Source organism: Bison bison, unplaced genomic scaffold, assembly GCF_000754665.1.
Source record: "Bison bison bison isolate TAMUID 2011002044 unplaced genomic scaffold, Bison_UMD1.0 scf7180017864485, whole genome shotgun sequence".
Lineage (NCBI taxonomy): Eukaryota > Metazoa > Chordata > Mammalia > Artiodactyla > Bovidae > Bison > Bison bison.
Genome location: NW_011495045.1, coordinates 5,659,611 through 5,685,299, shown reverse-complemented (window position 1 = coordinate 5,685,299; position 25,689 = coordinate 5,659,611). Strand labels below are relative to the sequence as shown.

The following is a 25,689-nucleotide window of genomic DNA, read 5'->3' as shown; positions in this document are numbered from 1 at the left end:
CACACACATACAGTCTTATTTTAAAATTTCCAGGGGTCTTTCCTGGTGGTCCAGTGGCTAAGACTCCATACTCCCAACGCAGGGCGCCTAGGTTCAATCCCCAGTCAGAGAACTAGATCCCACACGCCGCAACTAAAAGACTGTGCATGCCACAACTAAAATATCCAACGTGCCACAACAGAACAAATAAATACTTTTTTTAACAAAAATTAAAAAATAAAATTTCCATTTGTTATGGGTTCCACAAATACTTTATTCCTTCACGAGTACACATTCCCAAGTAAGTGCTCAATAAATGCATGTGAACGGATGAATGATCACTGTATGATCTACGAGTGTTCCTTACCCTGGAAACAGGGCCTGGAGCCCACCATTAGGGCCTTTGGGATTGGTTCCCTACCCCCTTACCATATCTGATCACCAAAGGTTATGTCCATGACCACTCACATGGGGCCTGGTATGGAGATAACAAATAAGGAAATACACTCAGGAAAGCGTGTGAGTTGGAACCTTTAGTAGATAACAAGAAAATACACTCAGGAGAGCGTGTGAGTTGGAACCTGTAGTTCTCACAGCCTAGGCAGCGAGGCCAGTCATGGAGGCTGACAACCATCCAGGGCTCCCCCGCCTCTCGGAACCGCCTGGGGGGGTGGCACCTGGCAAACAGCGCCCTGTCGCTGGCTCCACACGCCTGGCCAGGCCATCACTCACAAGGAGGAACATAAAACTGCCTGATAGCCTGCCGCCAGGGAGCATCTGTTTAGCTGGCACTGACTCCTGTGGGAACACAGCCAAGGAGCCTGGGCGAGGAGAGCAGAAATCAGTCAGGATAGAAGAAAGAAGGTTAGGGGGCGTGGGGCTCGGTTACCCTGAAGACTTAACAGGCCTTTAATTTCTACAGCAAAGCACAGAGGAATTCATTGTGGAAATGACTGAGCGCCTCTGGCTGGCCCACACTGCAAATCCCGCTCCACAGAAGAAGGCATGGGGCTCTCAGGAGAGATGGCCCCGCAGTTGCTCCCCCTGCCGATTTCCTTCCTCACTGCTTCTGTGTCCCCATGAAGGCACCACACTGCACAACGGCTCTTCCTGTATGTCTCAGGGCCTGGCGGGCAGATGACTCTCCATGTGGGATGTAAATTTCTATTTTTCCAGTTGGAGGGAAACGTGTGGGAAACGTGTAGGAAAAGTCTTCCAAGTCGTCTGTTGAAAAGGTTAGGGCTCAGACAACTGACTTCCTGTCGACCAACATTGTAATAAATCATTCCCACAACTTTTGGTCTCTCGGGCCATGACGCTGCAGCCAGGCACAGGCTGGCTCTGCCTGACAAGCAAGATTTCTGTATCGTCACAATTTTCCCAAGGTTCCACTCTGGACACTTGATCTATGTTCCCTGGCCTGTGAGCTCCGCTTAGGCACAGATTCTGTGTTATTTGCCATCCATTTCCAGAGCCTGGCACGGTGCCTGGCAAACACAGTAATTCACTGGATGTCTGTGGAATGAGTGCCTGTGTGCATGTTTACCAAACGAGCAGGAAAAGGAAAAAGTCTGGCCTCAGTGATCAGGTCGGTTGGTAAGTATTTGGTGCTTTTCATGATATCATTAAATAAAAGATATCTCTATGATCTCCCACAAGCACCACCTCTTTTATGATGCTTACCACATTAAACATCCCACGTGGTTCTTTTAGCACACCTATAAATCTCTCCCTATAAATTTCTTGGAAGCAGAGACGAGGTGTTTTTTCAATTATTTTATCCATCCTCTCAATAATGAACCCAATAATGAACAAAGCAGCTAAATGAATGAATGCCTACTGCCAAAACATACTATAGTCTCAGGTCTGTCAAAACCTTTCAACACAAACACCAAAGTCTTTTTTTTTTTTTTAAAGAAAGTTCAGCCCCTAGAAAAAACACTGCCAGAAATTCATGTTGGCACATGAATCAAAGACAACATTCATATGACAACATCAATACCAAGAGGCAGAGAAAACAAATAGCTTTGAGGCAGAGGCAGAATGGGAAAATTGTGACCCACAGAAAGCCTGGCCAGGAGACACAGGAGACAGGGAATGACAGCCAGGGTGAGCCGCAGAGTGAGGCAGGAGCCAAATCTTGTGGATAATTCACAATGCAGATCCGCCATGTCAGTATAAGGCACTGTACTGACAGCTGTGACATGGATCAATCCTGTGGAGAATTTGTTAGGTGTGTGGAGGTAAGGGCTTTCTTCACGGAAGGTGGTAGAAGAAAATTCTGTTGTGCATATTCAGGCAGGATGGCAATCAGACTGAGACCAGAGGCCAACCGTGTAGAAAGGGAAGCCTTGATTCAGAGGGCAGGGTTTTGCTGCTGCAGGGTTCCCTTATAATTAACCAATTAGGGCCACAGCTTCATTTCCTCTGGCAGTTTTCTCTGCCATAGAGAATGAGGTCACAGCCCTAACCACATAGACCTATAAAGCATCTGGGTGATAAAGAACAGCTTCAGATATACTTGGCTCATTCCCAGGAGATGACTGGATACATATGTGGTATTCTTAGCTCCAGGGGGAAGAGTTTCTCAGAGAAATTGAAATGTATTTTGACAACAGCTTTTAAGTCCCTCTTTACACCCTGATCATATGACTCTAACAGAAGGGACTGAACATTACTGGATTTATTAAGCAACCCAAGAGGCTGGAAAAGGTCAAACAGGGCTCATCAACTCTGAAATGACCAACTGCATCATTATTCAGTAGCACTACGTGTGATACCATATGTGAAAAGCATTATTTAATGTATTATGTATATCAAAGAATTATTTAAACTATAAGGGATCAATGAGATTAAATGTATTACTATTAGTATTATTTACATGATGTCAATTTCTCAGAGAAAACTAAAGTTCCTATTGGCTATCAGAGTTCAAATCTACTAAGGGAAGGGAATGGACTATACATTAGCCTGTGGCGGGGGTGGAGGGAAGCCTACAAGATGAGTAGAAAAATCCGTGTCAGAGGGAAAAGAGGTTATCACTGTATTCTTCTCAAGATGAATTAATTATAAAGTGGTCTGTTGTTCTCATGAAGACTCTTATTACCACCACAAAAAGAAAACTCTCCCACTCTGCTTTGCCCTTATATTTTCCAAGAATTGAATGCCACTGGGCACTTATGGAAACACCAAAGCATGAAAAAGAAAAAAAAAAAGACAGTCCAGCCTCTTGGTGTACCTGGCTCTTCAGCTGAAAGGTTTGGAGGTGAAATGAGCAGACGGCAAAGACTAGGACTCATTCTGTGCTGGTTTCCTCCCCCAATAAGACAGTGGAACCTGATCCCTGGGGGCTGACTTACAAAAATGGAAGGTCAGAAGAGGGCCTAAAGAGCTTCTGTGATCAAGACCAAGGCAGGCTCAGAGGCAGAGTGAAAAAAAGAGGAGCCAGGAATCCTGAAAGCACTCAAAGAGCTGGCTTCCTGGCTTGTCTGTGTTTCAGCTCAGACTGTACCTCTTGGTTAATAACCCCCTTCCGTGTGTTCAGAGCATCTGACGCAAAGATGAGGACCTCTGCTGTGCAGGCGGGACACAAGCTCTGCCCTTCCGTGAAGGCCGCGACACCCCCCAGCCAAAGGAAAACTCTGACTCGGTTGGTTGGTTAGGTAGGGACAGCATCTGTGCAGTTTTCAAACTCTCTGCATCAGGAACAAGGCACAGGGGCCAGGACAGGGGGAAGGTTCTCAGACAGGTCAGGCTGCAGAGCTTCTTAATGAAAAACAGGAATTAAGGCAAGAGCCTGCAGTGCAGATGTAGAAAGAAAATGCTATGCACAAATTCATGACAATGGTTACCTCTGGGGAAAGCCAGGATGGCAGCGGTAGGCCAGGCTCTTAGTCTTGCTTGTAATGTTCATATTTAAGAAGCAAATGTATTCATACGTTAACTGTTCAACAAAAAAAACTGGTTAAAAAAAAAAACAACTGAAACTTAAAGAGTGGCATAAAGGGACGAGAAGAAGAGGCAGAAAGAAAAGGAGGGAGGCGGAAAGGAAGAAAGACCGGACCAAGGGTCCAGCTCTGCTTGCAGGGGTCTCCCTGGATGCTGAGCTAAAGCAACCCAAGGGTGGGGTGCAGAAGCAATCGGAGAGGCTCGCAGCAAATCCCAAGGGGCAACGGTCCTGAACCATAAAGTCCTGGGTCACGAAAGAGAAGAAAAAGGAAACCTAACAAAATTCTGAGAGAAAACAAGTAAAGAGAGAGAGACTCCCCCTGTCAGCCCCAGCCCATACTGCCAGTCCGGCTGAGACCCAGTTTCCAACTCTCCACAGAAAGGAGCAAACACCACTCCCCCCCGCCCCCCACCCAGGAAATCTCTCCTCTCAGTCCTCTCTGCCAATCATGCCTGAGGGTGAGGAGAAATGCACCGTCCTAGGTTTAGAAAGAGATGCGAACATGAAGAGGGCACTTCCTGTGGACCACCCACTCGCCCTGCCCTCTCAAACTTTCTACCAAGGCAACTGCCACCCCGCCCCTCCCTCAGCTCACCCACTGGTCCAGAAGGAGCACCTTTTCCATATATTCAAGGGCCTCCCTGGAGGTTTCCTTAAGGTGGACCCCGGGGAGCACGGAGACCACTTCTTCTGGAAGGAGAGGACCTCTGAAATCTGTGGTCCTGTCTTCTGGGCTCTGGCAAGCATTCGTGGAAGGTCATGGCCCAGCATAGCGGGGAGAGGTCAGCCCTTTTGATTTCACCAGGCTCGACAGGACCGTACCCACCACCTTGGCCTCCTTAGGGCTCTGTGGGGGGATTGTCTTTGGGTCCCGATGAGGATGGGGGCACAGGAGGACCCGTCCCGGAGATGAGGCGGGCGGCGCCAGGGCGAGGGGGCCGAGGGAGTGGGAGGAGCAGACGGTTACCTCGTTGAAGCCCTCCTGCAGGACGTCCAGTAAGCTCCCCCGGGTCAGGCAGGCTAGCATTGTTCCTGCCGGCCCCCGGGCGGGGTCTCCGGGCCGGCGGCCGCTGCCTCCTCCTCCCAGTGCACACAAAGCCTCTGGGCTCAGCTCATTGGGATGTCTGCGGAGTCCCGCATGCCACTTACTGGAAACCTAGACCCGGGCCAAACTAGCGGCCTCCACTGGGCATGCTCGCGCGGGGCTCAGCAGGAGGGGCCCGGGCGCTGCCGCGGTTCCTATAGAAACTGCTGGGCGCGCACCCGGCGGAGAGGCACTGGCGGGGGTGGCCCCAGCCTGGTGTGCGTTAGGGAGAGCCCCGCGGCGCGCACACATGCACGCTCACACACCGGGCCGGGAGTGTGTGCATACGCCGCAGACACACACACACAGAGCAGGCCTGCAGCCGGGCGTGCCGGTGTGTGTGTGCGCGCCCCGAGACTATACAGGCACGAGCGCACACAAACATAAATACGCACTAACACACCGGCGGGCATGGCGGCGTGTGCATGCGCTCGCTAGTGGTCACACAAACGCACACGGCAGGTCTGCAGCCGGGAGTCCTGGAATCTGTGCGCGCCCCAAGTATACACGCGCGTGCGCGCGAACACACCCGCACTGACACACAAGCGGGCATGCCGGCGTGTGCATGCGCTACACACACACACACACACACACACACACGCCACCGTGTGAATGTGCCACACACACATACACACACACACACATGCGCGCGCGCCAGCACGCGCTCTGGTAACTTGAGGCCTCAAATGCCCCACCACAAGGTGGGTAGGAAGGTGAGTGAATTATAAGATTCCCCCTCCACCGACCTCAGACTAGCCGAAAACTGCAACCTTTTTCCACCTGGGGCCTGAACAGTGAGGTCAGAAGGGGACCTAAAGAAGGGGAAACAGAAGGAAGAGACAAAAAGAAGATAGAGAGGCTTTAGTTATTGACGGTATTAGGATACATTTAATAAAATAATGGTAAATCAATCACAGAATAACAACAGATGCATCAAGGGTAAGCCAAGGATGAACAAAGCTTTACCAAAAAAAAACTTTCTTTCTTCTTCCTTTCTTTTAAAAATAAAGGATAAAATGTAAAACCTGTATTTTAAATGGGTTTAAAATTAATTAAATGGGGTTTTAATGAAAATCACTGCAAAATCTCCTGGTGCTTTGCAAAGAGCTAGGTAAAAGCTTCCTCAAGTGAAACAGAACTCTTCCCTCTGTTTCTCATTACTTCAGTCAACGGTCTTATTTATTTTTAAAAATACGAGTCATCTGTACTCTCAGTGTACTGCTCTTGTCTCTATAGGAAAATTGGAAGCTTGAAAGAACACCCGTATTATGTTACACCTCGTGATCCCAGATGAGGGGAAGGGTTTCCAGAGTGTTAGGGCTCACAGAAGGTCAGACCTTGCCCCCGGGGACACAGCGGGGCAGTGACAGAGGCTGTGTGAAGAGCTAGAACTCTATCCTGGTGATTTTGCAAAAGGCCAGATTCCCTCCCCAAACCCTCATTAGTACCTTGGCAAGAAAAGTCAATAACGGTTCTTATTGAACCTAATGGCCTCCTCCTCAGGTCACTAGAGAAGAAAATCCTTTTTGGAGCGGAACTAGCCTTATCTTGCCTGAAAGTCTAAAGCTGCTAAACACAAAGATGCTTCTGAGAAAAGACACACCTCCTTCTGACCACAGCAAACAGGAAGTAGGAGTCAACCGAGGTGTTAAGTGACTGCTGCCGGTGAATGCTGTGGGTTGAATTCTGGCTAAGGTTGGGGGAAAAGCCATGATACCACATCAAACTGAACCTGAGCAGCCCACACGTCAGCAGACCCATCCTTCGAGCTGGCGAATTTGGTTGCCAAGAACTCCCCTTGCCACCTTCACAGTTTATGGTGTAACACCCTCGGTTAAGTCACTGATGCAAATTAATGCAACAAGCCCCCTTTTTAAAGAGAAGTGTGAAATTTCCAAGAGCATAAAATTGTATGCAGCACATCTACATACATAGTGATGCGCAACCAAAACACCCAGCTGGTGGATCCCTGGCTGGAGGATACTGATTGGCTGACAGCCCATCACGCTCTGGACGCAGCAAAAAATACTGAGACACCAGAGGCAGGTCCTGTGACAGTCATCTATGCCAAGAGGTCACTGTTTCTCAGAGGACAAGCTATTTATCAAAGTAGGACCTGTGAGCTCAGTGTTCCTGGGATGAGATTTTTTAAATCACTGAATTTTAAAGCTCCAAAAAAAGATCTCATCTGGCCCAACTCTCTCATCTCACAGATAAAGGAACCAAGGCTAGCAGAGGTGCTCACAGTCACTTAGCGAGTCAATGTGTGCTCAGTCGCTTCCAACTCTTTGGGACCCCATGGACTTCAGCCTGCCAGGTTCCTCTGTCCATGGGATTTTCCTGACGAGAATACTGGAGTGGGTTGCCATACCCTCCTCCAGGGAATCTTCCTGACTCAAGGATCAAAACCACATCTCCTGCATTGCAGGTGGATTCTTTACCTGCTGAGCCATCGGGTAGCAAGTCAATACAGGAACTAAAACCTGAAAAGTCCTCTCAGGCCCAGTCCTATGCTATTCACCGTCTGCTGGAGGAATTAGAGAGAATTGTGGTAAATAGACACACAATCTATTATAGAGCATGTGGTCCAAGATTGCACTATTCCTTGGAAGCCTATAATAACACCAACCACATATCCCACAGCAATAGTGTCCAACAGATCTTTCTGTGATGGTGGCAATATTCCATGTCTGTGCTGTCCAATCCAGTGGCCGCTAACCACATGTGGCTAATGAGAACTTGAAAATGTGGCAAATGCAAGGGTGGAACCAAAATTTAAACAGCATTTAATATCAATTCATTTCTATTTAGGCAGTACAATTTCAAAATATTCTGTTCTACTGTCCCCACACAACTATTAGCATGTTCCCCAAATTATAATATGTTCACATATAGTCTGTGTCTCAGACTTGGAAAAAGCACAAAATTCTTGTTGGACCAGATAATCTCAATTTTTTTTTTCTTTTTTTGCTCAAGAGATATGTTCATCATACTTATTATCATGGTCTGACTTAGAAAGTGACCCAGGTAAAGAGTCAAGCTTTAGCTCTAAGCAACACTAACATTTCCTCTTCCTTCTGTCCTCTCCATCTCATCCCATTGTGATATCAACACAAGAGCTAGGAGGATAGATGGGCTAATTCAACGACCTAGGCATAACTAGGACAATGATCTACATCCCGTGATGTCCGAACAAGGGAAAACTGCAAGCCAGTCCAGGTAGCTGGAACCACTCGCACCACTGCAGGCCTGTTACTTACTCTGCCTGGAGGAGAGGCAAAGAGTACAAGCAAGCTACTTTCTGCATAGCTCTGCCATGCTGTCTCGTTTTTGAAATTATACCAAGCTTCCTCAGTCCTGCCTTACATTAACATTGAAGGCAATGGATAAACAACAAGCTCCCACTGTATAGTACAGGGAACTATAATCAGTAGCCTCTGATGAACCATAATGGAAAAGAATAGGAAAAAGAATGTAGATATATGTATAACTGAATCACTTGGCTGTACAGTAGAAATTAGCACATTATAAATCAACAATACTTGAATTAAATACAATTTTCCAAAAACCAATAAAGGCAGATACTTTCCTCACTAACGAAAACTTACCCAAGTATCTACCTACAACAGTATTAATAATAGCAAAATTGAGCTTTTACTATGTGCCAAGCCCTGTACTAAAACACTTATATATATTAGTTCAGCTGATGGTCACAGTTACCACAATTAGTAAGTTATTTTTATTGTCCCCACTTTACACATACAGAAAGAGAGATCTGAAGGATAATTTGCCCCAATTCAACTATGAAGCAGTGAAGCCAAAGTCCAGATTCTTAATCATTATGCAAAACTTTTATATGATGTTACAGCATAGAAGGAACTCACTATATGTTTTTAGTTGTATAAAAGAATGAGCCAGTGGAGGAAACCCTGGCAAACTCATTCATGACTTCTGTTAATACAAACAATAACATGTTAGCCTAAGTAAGCTTTGAACCTTTAACAAAACTGTCATTTGCTAAAAATATTGACTCTGACTTCTCCCTGCGGAGAACTAAGAAGTGTGAAATTCACACCTATGTAAAATTTAACACATCTATTACGGGCAATCATTAATGACTATAAAGAAGCAGAAAGATAAGTCTGAATAAACAATTAAAATTGTCAATGGAAATATTCAAAATGACTCTGAAATAATTTCTTAATCTTTTTCTGTTTTCTCACATTAGCAAGTTCCTTGGCAGTAACATATGTTTACAATTTCTATTGCATTTATCTTCAGAGACATCACCATAAATACATATACACAAAAGGGCTCATGTCTACCAGCAAAGTCCCAAACGTGTCCTGGCTCCTAAACTGCACCTCTTTATCCCCAGGCTTTTCTGCCAGTCTGCATCCCTTAATCTTCCTTAGACAACACATTCATCTTGCTGTTCAACTGCTTTAACATCTTCAAACACTGACTTCTGCTAGCATGTCAGATATAAATCCCTCACGTCCAGCTTAAGGCCTCCCCCTCCTCACTGCCTATGCTCACTTTGTTGGCTCCCCATGGTCTCATAGATTCACAAGGCTCATTTTCACCTCTATACCTTCATGACTATCACTTTGCCTAGAAGGTTCCACACTTCTGCTACTCAAATCTTCATGATGCGCAGTTCAAGTTCCACTTCTTCCTGGAAAACTCCTCTGACCACTCTTGATTTTGTTCAAATCAAGACAGAGCTGATCGTAATCTGTCCGGAACACTCACGTCCCAGACAACCCATGGTGCCTCCCTGCTCTTGTTTCAGGTCTCGGTCTAAATGTGTTGATCCTTTTGGCCTTTCCTGACCACTCTACATAAAATGATACCACCTTCTCATGTCAGCATTCCCAGACCTCTTTGCCTGTTGTGTTTTCCTAACATCCTTCACCAGCTTTGATACTCTATCAGTTCAGTTCAGTTCAGTCGCTCAGTCGTATCCGACTCTTTGTGACCCCACGGACTGCAGCACGCCAGGCCTTCCTGTCCATCACCAACTCCCGGAGTTCACTCAGACTCACGGCCATCGAGTCAGTGATGCCATCCAGCCGTCTCATCCTCTGTCATCCCCTTCTCCTCCTGCCCCCAATCCCTCCCAGCATCAGAGTCTTTTCCAATGAGTCAACTCTTCGCATGAGGTGGCCAAAGTACTGGAGTTTCATAGTTACTTGTTTACTGTCAGCCTCCCTTCTGCCCAGAACGTAAGCTCCGTGGGGGCAGGGAGTTTTGTATGTTTCGCTACTGATTTATGTCTAGAACCAAGAATATTTCATGGTGTATAGTATATGCTCAGTAAATACTGGCTTCTTCTCTTTAAAATCCAAAGTGATAGCATGCCCTTATACTATATCAGTTAGTATTTTATAGTTCATTTAGGAATGTGAATTTTTTGTCTCTTTCACTATATTTTGAAGATAAATATAAATAATTTCTAGTATCCTCCTATATTTTCCTCTCATTCACTAATGCAGTCTTTCATTAAACATTCATTAAATGCATATGGAGCACCAGGTCCTATTCTTTGGCAAAAACTTCAAGAAGTTACAGTTACACATAAACACACGCACAGAGGCAAGAAACAAGACTGAAAGGAAAAATAGTAAAAGGAAGACTAGTAAAACAGAGAATCCAATATTAATATATGGGGACAGAGTGTACAGAGTGATTGTGACAGACTGAGTGGGGAGAAAAAAGAAAAAAGAGACAGAATGGTGTGAGACTAGAGTAGGATTTTGCCAAAGTAATCACCAGATGCTAGTGCTTAATATAAACTGTACCAAAGAAGATATGCAAATATATCCTACACGCATTTAAAAAATTCACATTTTAAAAGTTATTTGCCAGCTATCCTACAGGAAAAAAATTAGATTAAGACTAGCGCCCTCTAGTGGATATTCTGGATGTTACCCTAAATTTTTCTCTTATTACACAAAAGACTTGTAAATGCCCACATATCTCTGGTCTGCCACTCATAATGCGTTAGGGTTGCATATGACTAATTCCACTATCATGAAATAATCTTTCTCCAGGACCCTGGGTCTCGCTGTAAGAAGTCGCCCCATTTCTAACAAGGACGTTCCTATCTCCCAACTGATGTCCCTCTACTTCTGAAGAATGTATACAAAATCAAACACTACAATTCCTCTTTTAAAAAGTAAGTTATTATTTAAAATGTCCACATCTTTTGACCTAACATTCTACTTCTGGAACTCTATCCTAAGGGAAAAAAGTCTTAAATGAGAAAATTAGTTAGTTATTTACAATGTGGGGCTTCCCTGGTGGCTCAGTTTGTAAGGAACCCACCTCCATTGCAGGAGACCTGGGTTCGATCCCTGGTTTGGGAAGATGCCCTGGAGAAGAGAATGGCAACCCACTCCAGTATTCTTGCCTGGAGAATCCCATGGACAGAGGAGGCAGGTGGGCTACAATCCACGAGGTTGCAGAGTCAGACACAACTGAGCGACTAAGCACTGACACATTTACAATGCAGGGAGAGGAACCAACAAATCCAGCAACAAAGAAATGGTCAAGAAAATTACAGCTGTTATGATGAATACCAAACATTTGTATTCATATTCAAACAAACATTTTAGCAATTTCATGTTAATAAACATTAAGTCAAAAAAGCAAAAGATAAAAACTATGAGCATATGATCTCAAATACATAAATAATATATGTAGAAAAAAAGAACAGAGGAAAATATCCTAAAATAATAACAGGATTGCTTCTATATGGAAGGATTATGTTTTTTTAAAGAAATGCACTATTTCCCAAATTCTCTATGATTCATGTACATTGTTTATATAAAAAATGTTATTGAAATCTTTTAAACAACCCATATGTTCTGACTGCTGCGGCTGTTAGTCACTAAGTTGCGTCCAACACTTTTGTGACCATGGACTGTAGCCCGCCAGGCTCCTCTTTCCATGGGACTTTTTGATTAATTGCTTGAAATTTTCAATCTCTACCTGATTTTATTAATTCCAGAAAAAGATAATAATCAAGTGAGCCAGTCTTTCCACAAGAAGGGGAAGCTAGAAAAGAAAGCAAACATATTATAGTTTTGTTCCAGGATCTGAATCCTGATGGAGAAATCCCCCAGTTGTTGAGTTGTACTGAAATTCCATTAACGTCATCACACTTCTCTCCATAGAATGCCAGAAACTTACGGAGGGCTCTGCTGGCAGCAGGGAGTTACAGAGTCTCATAACCACTTGGGTACCCATCTTCAGAATCCCCAGAAGAACCAGATCAGGGCCACCTTAAAATAGAAAGGGAAAGATACGGGCAAAAATACAGGTCAGGAAAAAAAATTCCAAAAGTTAAACCTATGTAGAGGGGTCAGGTTCCTACTGCAGACTAACCCTCATTTAAGTCATCTGGAAGTATAAAAAAATAGGACCCCTGTTAGCAGGAAATCCAGCCCAAGATACCATAATTACAACAGAGCTATCCCAATGGCATTTTAAATACTAAACATTTAGGTTTTAATAGTAAAAAAGCAAAAACAAATGCTTCCCTGTCATTAGTCAAGCAAGAATGCATTTTCCCTCTACCCTAAATGTATCACTCTGTTGACAGAAATAATCAATAAACAATCTATAATAAGAGAAGAAAGGAATTTTATTTGAGCCAACCTGAGGACTATAACCCAGAGATAGCCTCTCAAATAAATCTAAGCAATTGCTCTGGAGAAGCATGATTTTCAGCACAGTTTTAAATCTTGTTGGAACAAAGAACATCAAAGAAGTCAGAGATTCGTTCCTTCAAGTTTTCAAAAAAACAGATCAGCATGTACACAGGAAGTTGGTTTGGCCTTGGCACTTGGGAAGGGAATCTTATCACAGAAGGAGTAACAGCACTGGTGTCCCAGGAAGAGAGGCATTTAATCTTTACTTTTAACATGCATGTTCTGTATTTCTAGTCAGTGCACCTTTTCTATAACGATTAAAACAGATGTAAAATATATGTTTGATAAGCCGCAAGCAGGCTGTTTTAGTTAGCACAAAATACAAGTTAAATCATCTATAAGTTGGAATGACTTTCTCAAACCTCAATATGTGAAAATTTCCTCCATTAAGTCAAAAACCATAGGAAGGATTCTGAAGACAATGAGGAAAAATAACCAGGAGCTGTGCTTCTGACTCACTTTTCCCTGCATCCTCAAGAATTGTTTTAACCTAGAATGGGAGCACTTATATTTCAAGGCAGAAATTTTTATAAAGCACTTGAAGTTTAGAAACGGCTATTACCTATATCAACTTTATTTGAAATAACCCTTGGAAATAGAGTTCATTTTATTATCCACAACTCATAACAGGTGAGTGGGTTGTTCTGCCGATCAGTAGCACAGGCGGGGTTCTAGCCACGTCTTCTGAATCCTCTCTGGAGGACACAGAAAATAATAGTGGTGATAATGATGATGACAGCAGCCAACGTTTGTCCACATACTATGAACTCTTCCTAGTGCTTTAAATTCCCACACTCTAAGAAATTGACCCTATTATTTCTGACTTTTTTTTTTTTTTTCGCTGCCATTCCATTTTTCAATACTCTATCCATTTTAAGAAATCTTTCCTTCCAGGAACAAAGCCAGGGGCCGCGGTATTTGGGGAGAATGGTGTACAGCTTGAGAAAGGGAAGTCTTCAAGCTCTGAAAGTATGACTCAAGGACAGCACTCTTAAGAACCTGCAAAAGCTCTGAGAGGGTTTGGAACCTGAAACTTCCACCTCCTTCCCACCACACCCTCACCCCTCCGTTTGCCCCCAGTTCTGATCTGGGAAGTTTAACCGGTGATGATAATACTTTCCAGCTACACACCACCTTTCAGCACCTACCTTTTAAATCGTCGATGTGTCTGGTTCCTCATCTCCGTCCCCAGCCTTTCTGAGAACCACCTCCTCCTGCTGTAGTGTCGCCTCTGCGTGCCCGTTGCCATGGCGACGGCAGAGCCCGGCCTGGACCGATCCGCCTCCAGCGGGCGGGAGCCCGCCTTCGTCCTCCCGGGCTCCGCCCCCTACGGACCTAACCCCGCCCCCTGCTTGTCCAGATCCGCCTCCTAATGGCCCAGAGCGCATTGCCTGCCAGCCTTCACCACGCCTCCTGCTGGCCAGGCCCCGCCTCCTGAGGGCCAGAACTCCGCCCCTTGCCCGTCTAGACCTGCCTCTTGCTGGCTCGGACCCCGCCTCCTGATTCCCAGAACCCTGCCCCTGCCTACTCGACCCACCTCTTACCGGCCCAGACCCCGCCCCGGAGCTCCGCCTTCGCAGCTGGGAAGCAGCCTTCAGTGCTTGCCAACCGCACCCGGGGGGCTCTGCTTCCGTAGCACCCGGTAGGGTGTTGGAAAGTGGTTGGTCTTCCTTACCGCCCTGAGTCTGAATGAGAGCTCGCAGACCTCCACCCAAGAAAACGCACCAACCAGGTTCCTTATGCGATTTATTGATCCTAACGGCTCCGCATCCCTGAGAGAAAACAGTCCAGCTTAAGGGGAAGTTTCTGGGCCTCGCAGTGCTGTCGACATCAGTGACTTGACGTCCTTGCAATCGATGGTCCGAAAACACTTGCTCCATACTTCAGTCCCTGCCCTCACTTGTTTGTGTAGGGTCTGGACCCTTTTGACCCAGCCTCTGAGGAATTTGCCCAACCCAGATCTAGGAGCTGTGTACAAGAGCTCTGAATGCTTCCCAGAGCATCTCTTCTTCAGCTTTGGAGCTGAAGGTGTATAGAAGAGACACCATCAAATGAACTCCAATAAAGTCAGCTCAAGTGCAAGTGCTTCAAGGGTAACCTGTTCTTTCTGCAATTTCCCAGAGGCCAGGAGCAAAGATAGGGGTCAAAACCCCACCTTCTTGCACACTCAACTTAGTGCCCTCATTCTGTACAACTCCATCCACCCCCAAGTAACTCAAATATGACCCCAAGCTAATGGTGGCAAATAAGAGATAGGCCGAGGCAGAGCACAGGACTGGGAGTTTGCAATTCCAGGGTCTCTGGAGTTCTTTAAGCCTAAAAGGTGTCCACTGTTCCTAGGCTGCCAGCCAGTCCCCCGAAGCCGTAGTGATCAAATGATGCCAACAGGTACCTCCCCCATCAGGGCTCACACAAGGGTCCCGTTCTTGCTGTCATAGCGAGGTGTGACCTGCGGGAAGCGAAGGGTTGCATACTCTGTAGCATTTTTTAACTGCAGGTGCTTCACCTCCTGGACAGAGCGTGGCTGGGGAAGTCTGTACAGTTGAATGTCTGCATAATACAAGCTGCCCTCCTCCGACCTGAGGCTTTGACGACTCCTCTCCTGAGACACAGGCTGCCTTAACACCTGCTCGTACGTGTGTCCCATTGTGTCGTGGTCCTGAGAGGAACGAACAGCATTAAGGGAGATTCTTGGCTTGGTTGCTCCCTTTCCCCCTCTGTCTCAGGCTGGACAAGCTGAGTCCTGGGGTGCCAGGTCTGAACGGCCTCCTAGGAGGGACCGAGGCTTGTCATTACCTTCGTGTCATTCAGTTGCCGCCACCACTCATGCTGCGGCTGCTGCTGCTGCGGCCTCAGTGTTCGTCTTGCTTGGCTCCCTGAGAGGAAGAAATCCGACTTTAATCCGCTTTCTCTTCTGTCTCTATTGAAATTGCCCTCTTCAAATCTCTGTTAAACTATGACGGTGGGCTTCTGACTAATCTCCCTGCCTCTCCTCTCATCTCTCACTTCCACCATTCCCACATCCAAACTCCTTAGCAGAGTATACAACCTGGCCCTTTTATGATCTGCCAATAATACCTTCCATCCTAATGTTTCAACAGCCCCTAACATAATTTTACAATTTTATGTTGGGACTTCCCTAATAGTCCAGTGGTTAAGAATCCGCCTTCCAATGAAGGGAATACAGGTTCAATCTCTAGTCAGGGAACTAAGATCCCCACATGCCAGAGGAGCAGCTAAACCCATGTGCCATAACACAGTCCTTGCACCGCAACAAAGACCCAGCACAGCCAAAATAAAGTAAAAACAAAAAAACCCAAAACAATTGTATATTGAGAGCCCATGGCATCCCAGGCTCTGTGTCCGCATTCTGGGGATAGAAGGATGAGTTGGCTGTTTTCTCCACTGCAGGGAGCTTGCAGTCGACTAGGGGAGACCAAAGTATATAGACACAGTCCAATGTGGTAAGAGCTCAGCTTCAGCAAACATTTGATCACTTTTCATAAAGTCATTCTCTTCTCTCTCTTCCTGTTTCTGCATGCTCCCTGCTTCTCTTCCACCTTATAAACTTGCTATTATTCCTTCAATATGGGTGTTTTCCCGCCTTCTTTAACAGCCTGAGTGTGGTGCTGTTGGGAGCACTGGTGCATGGCATTACGATTCTTTGTTTATGTGTCTCTCTCTCTCAAACTTGATTTTCAGCTCTTCTAGGGCCAGACCTCGGTGTACCCTTCCCCTCATGCCTCTCTGCCTCCTCCAGATTCTGCAGAGTGCTCCACATACACTATAAGTGTTCTGTAAATTTTTGCTGGATGAATGAAAGAATGAACAACCAACCTCGCCACTCTGAGATAATGGAAAGGATGAGGTTCAGAGTTTCAGAGGTGGTCTGGAACACAGTAACCTAAAGATCTCTTTGGTGGACTATCTCCTTTTAGCCTTGCTCCACCTTACACCCTTTCTTAAGACACTGGTTCTATTATTCTCTTTTCTCTAATTTGCACTCCCCCCAGCACTCCCCACCCCCAACTCCCATTACCGATTTTCTTCTTCCTCTGTAAAGTTGATGTACAGCTCCTGTGAAAGCAAAAACAGATCACCCATGTGTAAGAACCTGGCCTCTGTCTTCCCTCCTGCATCCTTTGCTCTGTGGTCTCCTTAACATTCTGGTGGGATGACTTTCCCTCACCTCCCTCTAACAAAGATTCACCCTGAGCCAGCCCCAGAGCATTTCTCAAGGGTAGCACACCTCTCCCAAGGGGATGGTTCTGGAAGGTGGAGTGGTACAACTGACACAACCAAACCCAAAATATAGCCCCAGGCAAGCAGGCGCTACATGCCGGGGATGTAGCTGGGTTGAGGGCTATTCTGGGATTGTCTAACAGGCTAATCTCAGCAGAGGGTAAGGGAATCCTGCCAAATAAGGGGATATTCCTGAATTCAAAGACCCTCTTGCTTTTCCTTTCGCTTCTTTTTTTCAGGGTCTGTCAACCCAGGATTCTTATCCTGGGAGTCACAGAAGCTGCCACAACCAGGGTTGACTAATTAAGGCTCCACAAAGCCCCTTCCTGACAGGTGACCTCCATCCCTGCTTCTTTGTCCTTGTTTCTTATTAACAGAGAGAGAAGTTTAACCTTTGACGTCCACAGCCCAGGAAGCTCTGAATTTGGTGAGTGACTCAGCTACACTGCCTTCCCTGCAGGACAGCTCTCTTTATACTTATTTCTGAGCCCCTAGGGTCCCTGCTGGAGCCAGCATGTCTACATGATTGTCAACTGTTTGATGGCCAGAGAACAACACTTGTCTGAGGAAATAGGCTGAATACTTCGTGGCTTACTCCGGATGCTTTTTCTTGCTAGTACATTTCCAGCTCTCACCAGAGCCAACTCTATTTGTCTGACTTCTGTCTCCCCAAGGAAGTTTCCTTCTTTAGCTAATTAAAAAGAAAGGGGGAAGAGGACTTCTAAATCATGTTCATTTTACGACTCTAGAAAACTTAGGATTTTTCCACACATATCTGACAGAGGTTTGTGTTTTGGTTTGATTTTTGGTTTTAATGCAGCTTGCTGAGTTGAGAGCAGTTAGTCTCCATCTAAACTCTGCAGGTGGTTCAGAAAAAAAAGCTTTGAAACTATTTCTGGGTCTGTGTACTTCCTCTTCTGCCACTTCAGCTCTTCCTTTCTCTTACCATTGCATAAGCATAGCCTAATCCTAGCCTCTAAGTCCTTGCTCCTGGTCACTACTCTATTCCTACTTACTTCTACTTAAACTGATAAAGAAAATAATAATTCTAAAATAAGATCCACTTGGGTGACTCAGATTTAGTGAGCAGAGCCTGTTCCCAAGTTGGATGTTGCACAATGCCGGGACATGAACCCAGATGGAATATTCAGTTAGACTCGTGGGTGATAGGATTTTATTTTTAGCTCAGAATTAAGGAAACCAAATGAGTACTCTCCTATATTGGTAGTAAGAATAAAAATTGGTGCAATTTTTCTAGAATGGACTTGGCAATAAGTATGAGAGGCCTTAAACATAAATGTATGTAACCACTGATGTAGCAGTTCTAACCTATAATCAGGTGCATATATGGATACTTATTATAGCATTATTTATAATTTCAAAAAATAGGAAATATTCTAAATATTCAACATTGGGAACTAACTAAATAAATGGCATCTCCAATCAATGGAATATCATACATTGATTTAAGAAAGATGTTGGAAGAACACCTAATAGCATGGAAATTTTCCCTCTTTATTAAGATAATAAAAAGCCAATATGTTTTGGAATAAAAACTATGCATATAAAAATTTTAAAAGGATTACATGGAAATACACTGAAATGTTCCTGTCATCTCTGGGTGCTTATATTTATGGTTGTTTCTTACTTTCTGCTCTTTGGTATTTTCCAAATGTTCTATAATGAATATGTATTACTTTTGTAATCAGAAAAAAAATTTCTATAAAAGTCTTTTCAATTGTCGTAGTGCCTTTAAGTTTCTGGAAGTTTGAGAAATAGAGAAGAACAATATTTATCCAATCCTACTAATATTCAAGAGGAAAAAATATATATCTTGGTTAGGTTATCTGGTGTAGTGTTTCTAGCCAGGCTCTAGATTTAGATTGACAGTATCAGACTAGCTCTATGATCTTTAGCAAGTTTTCTACTTCATGAGGCTTCCATTTTCATTTTATTTATTTAAAAAAATTTTTTGACTGTGCCACATGGCATGCAGGATCTTAGTTCCCTGACCAAAGAACAATCCCATATCCCCTGCAATACAAGCAAGGAGTTTTAACCACTGGACTGCCAGGGAAGTCCCTCCATTTTCTTATTAATTAAATGAAGATAATAATAGAAATTAAACCTCATGAAAGTGAAGTTGCTCAGTCGTGTCCGACTCTGCAACCCCGTGAACTGTAGCCCACCAAGCTCCTCCGTCCATGGGATTCTCCAGGCAAGAATACTGGAGTGTGTTGCCATTCCCTTCTCCAGGGGATCTTTCTGACCCAGGGATTGAACCCAGGTCTCCGCATTGCAGGCAGATGCTTTAACCTCTGAGCCACCAGGGAAGCCCTTAAACCTCATGGCATTACTGTAAAAATTAAATTAAAAAATAGATGTAAAATACTCAGCTAAGTGGCTGGTGTATAATGAGCAATGGTAAAAGCTGACTACTATGACTACCGTCATCAAAGGAAGAAATAACCAAACATGAAGGATATGAAAACTTGGGAAAAAAGGGAGTAAAAGACACTTTACACCCCCTTCTCTGGGATTTTTTATGTTTCTAGATGTCTTATGTCTATAGGATATCTCAGAGTTGTAAAAGTGCTTCATTTGTTTTTTCAATCCTGACAATATTCTGGAAAATTATTTGTTCTTGTTTTATAAATGAGCCAACTAGGGACCTAAAACTTTGGTGTCTTACTCAAGAAGGCAGGGACCAAATTTCTTATTTTTACTTTGCCTTCTGACTCTATCATTATGGCTGGTACACATAGGTGTTCAAAAAATATCTGTTTAACAAGTGAATGGATACATGAATGAATAGTAGCAACAGGACATGAATCCAATGTGCTTTTCAATGTACCTCACCTATCTCTCTAAACATGATACTTTATTCAGAAACAGGATACCCTCAAGACAGATGCAGGCCTGGAATAGTATAGAAGAAAGAGGTGGACAGGATAAAACCAGGTCCAGTGGGTTATAGTGTTAAAAAGAAATAACAGGCCTTGAAGGGTGTGGCTTGATGTGGCTGATCTCACATCATCAAACCATGGCTTGATACCTAGCATAACTGGAGTTTCAACCTTCCCCGGGAACATAGTCTTATATGCTCAGTTTGGAATTATCTGGTCAGCACCAGTGGGGTAGTCTGTCACATAGACTTTTTCCATTGCCCAGAGGAAAATGAGGTCATCTGCTCTTCTCTGACCCCTCCCTCTTCTGCCTATGAAAGCCTTCCATTTTGTACAGCTTCTCAGAGCTCCTTTCTACTCGCTAGATAAGATGCTACCTCATCATGAGCCCTTCAATAAAGTCAATTAAATTTTGAAAATTTACTTCGCTGAACTTTTGCTGTTTAACAACAGTGATGATAATACTGGAAAAGAACAATAAAGACAATTCATTTATTTTGAGGCTTTCCCATATTATCTGCTCTTCAAGTCTGTGATCTAAACAACATAAGTAGTGTTATCTAGTGTTATCTACATTAATGTATGAGGAAGAAGAGAAGTCACAGGATTTGCCTAAGGTCACACAGCAAACAAATGTGAAAGTTATATTCCAATATTCCTTAGATATTCTCCTTCTCACTTCTACCCTTTAAATATTTCTCACACAGCAAACAAATGTGAAAGTTATATTCAAACATCCCATGGATATTCTCCTTCTCCTCACTGCTTACCCTTTTAAATAAACATTTCTCCAGTTGATTTACTTGATTCTGGAGATGGTATTATGTAGTGGTTAAAAGTATGGGCTTTGAGGGGCTTCCCTGGCGGTCCAGTGGTTGACTCCATGCTTCTGATGCAGGGGGCGAGAATGCCATCCCTGGTTGGGAGACTAAGATCACACGTGCTGTACGGTATAGACAAAAAAAAAAAAGTAGGGGCTTTGAAGTCAGACAGGTCTGGGTTGGAATCTTGGTTTATTTGCTTACTAGCCATGTGACCTCAGACAAATTAGTTAACTTCTCTGAGCCTTAGCTTCTTAGCTGTAAAACAGAAGGGGTAAGGCCACACCTCCCTCCAAATTGTTGGGAAAATTAAAGGAGATTATTAAGTGCCTGGAACATAATAAGTTCTCAAGTTATTACCATTATCTGGGGGAGAAAGGAAGAGAATAAAGGGAACGAGGAGGAAGAGGAAGACAAACAGAAGAAAACATCGATTCACCATTCCATTTCTGTCCTCCTCATTTGGCAGGCAGCTGCCTTGGCTGTGGTTTTGAGGTTTCCTGAAAGGAGGGGGCAGAGAATGGGGTGCTGCTCCTGGGGGTGCCAGGTGAAGAAGGTGACAGTGGGGAGTTGGCAGAGCGCTACGCGCAGGCTTTCTCTTATCCTTGGGGCCTCTGGGTCCACCAGCAGAGACCTTGCCCTCTGACCTTTCCCCCTACTCACCAGCTTCTCCCACAGCAGAGCTGGTTTCCCATGGTGCTCTGTCTCCCGGGGAGCCCGGCTCTTTTTCCACCGAAAGAGGCTTGTGCATTTCCTGGTTCCCGGTTCAGCTTTCAGCAGCAGCTCCCGGGGACTCTCTACCAGTGTCAGATTTCAACCTAACTGGTTGGACTTTGGAAGCCACCTGCTGGAAAGATTCCCAGGTGACTGCTTCCAGCCAGAGGGTAAAGGAACACACACGAGCTCCAGGTGAGAGCGATCTCACCTTCGGGATTTGGAGCTGCTTTAAGAAGTGTCAACTCTGAGCCTCAAGCTTCAGTAAAAAGAAACCTGAGATAGAAAAGGGTTCTGGGTTTCCTTAGGAAATGTCTTTCTACTACATCACACTGTCATTGAAATATATCTTCTATAATAAAAGTCTTACCTATGTGTCCCCAGCACTACTCAGGTTTAATTGCGTTTCACTTTGATGGTTACTGGTATCAGTCTCTTATTATCCTTGTCCAGAATCTGGGTTTGAAGACTGGACTCTTTTGGAAACTAAAATTTAGGGAAATGTATTCCTTTTGTGTTCTCTCTTGCTAGTGGAATGAATGTGGGCAAATCACTTTTTTTCTAGGACCTGTGAAAATAGAGGACTGAACTCATTACTTAGTGCCCTTTCTGATTTTATGATTGGAGTGATCTCAGCACTTCTTAACCATTCACTTCTCCCTTGTCAGTACAGAACTATGGAATCTCCATTCAATCTCAACTCAGCTTCTCCAATGACCAAAATTAGACTCATTCCACACTCACTGGCAAGTAGGATGTAGTTGAGCAAATTCCTTAGTAGAAAATAGGGACTCTTGGAGAATTTTTGGACCAATACTGCAGTGTTCCCACCCCATCTTTAGTGTATTGTTTAAACACCCAATTATTTGTGTGTCCCTTAAGGATGTTCAGAATCCAGCACTCAGCCCTGTACTCCACAGAGAGTACCCTGGACTCTTCATTCTTCCTCCATCTTCTTTCTTTATGAAAAACAGGGATAAAAACAGTGACAGACTTATAGGATTGGGGTGAAAATTAAGTGAGATAATGTATATAAAACTCTAATCCAGGACCTGACACATGGGACCCTTTTAGTAAGTCCTAGCTATGGTTATTATTATTATTTTTTGTTCTCAGCTAATTGTTAGATGGTATAGCATCTTGCCTTATTATCTGGTGCCAAACCATTGCACTAGCCTCTTATTTCATGGCCATGCTTCTCCCTGGCAAACCACTCTGTACTCTACTATTAACTGTATTCTTTTCATCCTGTTACCCAAACTTCTTAGCCTGGAACTCAAAGCTGTTCATAATCTGGTCCCTTTTCAGCTACTTTCTCTAATTTAAAGGAAAACGCACTCCAAAGGAACCAGCACTGTGTTGTGGCAGTCAGAAAACCTGATACACTTTAAGCAGCATTAATAGAAGTCTAGAGTGATAAACTGGAGAAGGCAATGGCGCCCCACTCCAGTCCTCTTGCCTGGAAAATTCCATGGACGGAGGAGCCTGGTAGGCTGCAGTCCATGGGGTTGCTAAGAGTTGGACACGACTGAGTGACTTCACTTTCACTTTTCACTTTCATGCATTGGAGAAGGAAATGGCAACCCATTCCAGTGTTCTTGTCTGGAGAATGCCAGGGATGGGGGAGCCTGGTGGGCTGCCGTCTATGAGATTGCACAGAGTTGGACACGACTGAAGCGACTTAGCAGCAGCAGCAGCAGAGTGATAAACAAGGGTATTGATTATTCCACTGAAATATGTACCAGTCAGTGCATGATTGGAATAACAGTTTTAGGTTTACATGTTGAATTTCAAGTTACACTTCAAGAGGCAGTGTATTCAAGAGAAAGTTGTCTGAGTTGTAAGTGGTATGGAAAGTCCCATAAAATATGGTTAAAAGAATTAGGTATGTTTTACTGGGAAAGAAAACCAGTGGGAAAAAGTTACTGAAATGCAGATTTTGGTTCAATAGAAGGAAGAATTTATAACAGATGTGTCCAAAAAGAAAATGAAGTGAGCTACTTTATGAAGTTCTAAGCTCTCTGTCACTGAAAACGTCCCAGAAGTTGACTAAGAATCTTCAGAGTGTTTGAATGGATTGGGGATTTGGACAAAATCAGAGGTTGCAATTTTTTTCTAGCTAAGGAAACTTTTCTTTTAAAGGAAGCTCAAGTAAAATTATAAAACAGATCAAAGCAAAGCTGTTGTAATAGAAGTCTAAAGAGGATCCTTTTAAAATTACTTTTCTTCTCAACTAGATGTTAAGATTCTTGAGAGTAGACAGCAAAGGACCATAGTTTTAAATTTATATTTACAGTGTATAACCTCCATGCCATGTTACTTGGGGGTTAAATAAATATTTGTTGAATGAGTGAACAAAAGAATGTATCAATAGTTATTTCTCTAAGGCATGCTTTAATTTTTAACAGATGGCAATCTTTTAACCAAGAATTGAATTATTTAAGTGAGGGTTCTTTTCCTGGGAGTCCACAGATCCTTAAGAGGGCATATAAATGGATCTCAAGAGCTGTGTGAACCTGTTCAAATTGTGCACCACATTTCAGAGCATGTGTATTTTTCTGGTAAGAGGATCTATTGCTTTTGTAAGATTTTCTCAAAAGGGTCTATGAAAAAGTTAAGAATCAACCAACCACTTTAATGGGATAATTTCAGATGTCCATTACAACCTAGTAGAAGATGTATTTGGGGTCAAGGAGGTCTTCTGCGCATTCATTCCTCCAATCATACACATTCACGCTGTCTTGATTACAGAAAGAAATTAAGAGGTCAACCCTCCAGGCTTTTTTGAATACACCATACTCCTAGTACTGAGACTCTACTGCCAAAGGAAGCTTCCCTGGCCATCATCACCAAACCAATACCCTTGGACTGGGTGGAGGGATGCAGGGATTCCTCTCTTTGGGATGTATCACGACTAGAAACAAGTGCTTTCTCTCCCAGGCAGAGAGTGGGGAAACTTTGTGGTTCAGCAACAATGGCAGAGGCTTCTGTGTCTATGTTGCTGGCTCTGCATTCTCGATCCCTCAGAATCAGAGGCCAATTTCCGTGGGCAGACCAGGGCTTTAGGCATCTCTGCATCCAAAAGCCGTTTTCCCAACCCCTACCCAAAACAGGCCAGACAGTCTGGAGACCCTTGTTTTTGTGTCTCTAATCACCAGCTCAGACAGTGCCCTCCGGGCTGTTTGGATGACATATCCCTTTCCCCTCCCAGGATCACACTCTCTTTTGTTGCACTGTGAGAAAATCCTGGCCAGGAATTTGATGTGGAGCCAGTGTCAGCTTCCGGATGTGATCTCAGCATCCACGTGTGAGTTCAGAGTGCTGTGAAGTTGGGTCCACCTAATTGAGGACGTTTTTGTCTCCTTCCCTGCCCATGCCCTCCTCCAGGCCACAGAATAGGGAGCAGCACAACAAGGCCCTGAGATTTGGGTTTATTCAGCTCCACCCAAAACTAAACGAAACAAACAAACAAACAAAATGCTATGACACGTCCCAAGGGACCAAACCATACACTGTGACCATGCACGTTTCCCTTCCCCCAAGGATGCGGCTACCTCCGGGGTGCTGGGCAGCTGCTTCTATCAGGGGCCGGGAACTAGAAAGGGGTTCAGTGGGTGCTGGGTCTGTGGCGCTCAGGGCTCAACACCGACGGCCTCCTCCTCTTCCTCTGGATCAGGGGGCGCTGGGAGCAAGGAGATGTAGACCTCGTTGACCTCTGTGTCCAAATGTCGGCCGCCTCGAGGCGCCTCCAGGTTGAGGATGCCGTCGTGGGAGAGCGCGGCGCGGACCCGCCAGGGGTCAACGTCGGCGGGCAGGACGTAGGTGCGGCAGAACTCGCGCGACACGAAGCCGTGGCGGTCCAGGCGCTGCGGGTGCCGGGCGGACACCTCCAGGAGGTTGTCCACAGTCCTCACGGTCACCTCATCTGGGGTAAAGTGGCTCACGTCCAGAAACGCCTGGAACTTGCCCTCGCTGAGCCGAAGCTCGGAGGCCCCTGCCCGGCTGCCCTCCCCACCTGGCGCGGCCCGGGGAGGGACATAGTAGCCGTGGTAGAGGGTAGGGGTCAGGATCTCTTCTGGCAGGAGGCCTGCGGGACAGAGAGAGAGAGAAAGCGAGAGGGCGGGATGAAGGAGGATGAAGTGAGAGAGCAGGAGGCCTGCTGAAGGCGGCAGCCAGGAGAAGCAGGGGAGGGTCCCGCAAGCTGCAGGGAGGCGGCTGGGGAGAGGGGATGGAGAAAGGGGATACACTGGGGTAGAGGAGAGCAAGGCAAACGGGG

The 25,689-nt window shown here is 44.9% G+C and overlaps 4 protein-coding genes across 8 annotated transcripts in view; all 4 read right to left on the bottom strand.

Annotated features, from left to right (window-relative positions):
• LOC105005064 (NADH dehydrogenase [ubiquinone] 1 alpha subcomplex subunit 1-like) overlaps positions 1 to 2,150 on the bottom strand; it is a 10,412-nt gene extending 8,262 nt beyond the window's left edge. Inside the window, 1 exon segment of the mRNA XM_010862919.1 lies at positions 2,043 to 2,150. Coding sequence (XP_010861221.1) covers positions 2,043 to 2,150 — 108 coding nt within the window.
• Positions 1 to 14,072, bottom strand: part of DIXDC1 (DIX domain containing 1) — a 79,057-nt gene extending 64,985 nt beyond the window's left edge. For 2 of the 4 annotated variants that reach the window (XM_010862875.1, XM_010862878.1), the window contains exon 1: positions 4,896 to 5,135. In XM_010862875.1, coding sequence (XP_010861177.1) covers positions 4,896 to 4,955 — 60 coding nt within the window. In that variant the 5' untranslated portion in view covers positions 4,956 to 5,135. Of the gene's footprint in view, positions 1 to 4,895; positions 5,138 to 12,209; positions 12,302 to 13,878 lie in introns of those variants that run through there. The other 2 variants (XM_010862876.1, XM_010862879.1) reach the window with 2 other exon arrangements.
• A 387-nt stretch (positions 14,073 to 14,459) lies between these two features.
• Positions 14,460 to 21,496, bottom strand: LOC105005033 (chromosome unknown open reading frame, human C11orf52). Of its 2 annotated transcripts, XM_010862874.1 has the most exons (4): positions 21,363 to 21,496; positions 16,770 to 16,807; positions 15,527 to 15,606; positions 14,460 to 15,389 (listed from the first exon to the last, which is right to left on the bottom strand). In XM_010862874.1, the coding sequence occupies exons 1-4, from the start codon at positions 21,392 to 21,394 to the stop codon at positions 15,138 to 15,140; spliced, it is 402 nt and encodes a 133-aa protein (XP_010861176.1). In that variant the 5' UTR covers positions 21,395 to 21,496; the 3' UTR covers positions 14,460 to 15,137. The 2 variants fall into 2 exon arrangements, with proteins under 2 accessions (XP_010861176.1, XP_010861175.1); XM_010862873.1 differs by lacking the exon at positions 16,770 to 16,807.
• Positions 21,497 to 24,828: 3,332 nt separating this feature from the next.
• Positions 24,829 to 25,684, bottom strand: HSPB2 (heat shock 27kDa protein 2; the record flags this gene model as incomplete). The annotated part of the gene is made up of 1 exon (XM_010862932.1): positions 24,829 to 25,684. A coding segment is annotated over one exon (639 nt), but the record flags the coding sequence as incomplete, so codon positions are not given.
• Between the last annotated feature and the right edge of the window lie 5 nt (positions 25,685 to 25,689).

What these genes read in the sequence shown, in the direction of transcription:
- LOC105005033 (XM_010862873.1), bottom strand. Translation starts at nt 21,450, where the DNA reads ATGCACAAGCCTCTTTCGGTGGAAAAAGAGCCGGGCTCCCCGGGAGAC. An exon ending in CTCTGCTGTGGGAGAAGCTG is followed by an intron (nt 15,607 to 21,362) that starts GTGAGTAGGGGG and finishes TCTTCCTCTCAG; the next exon opens with GGAGCCAAGCAAGACGAACA. An exon ending in GGCAACTGAATGACACGAAG is followed by an intron (nt 15,390 to 15,526) that starts GTAATGACAAGC and finishes CGTTCCTCTCAG; the next exon opens with GACCACGACACAATGGGACA.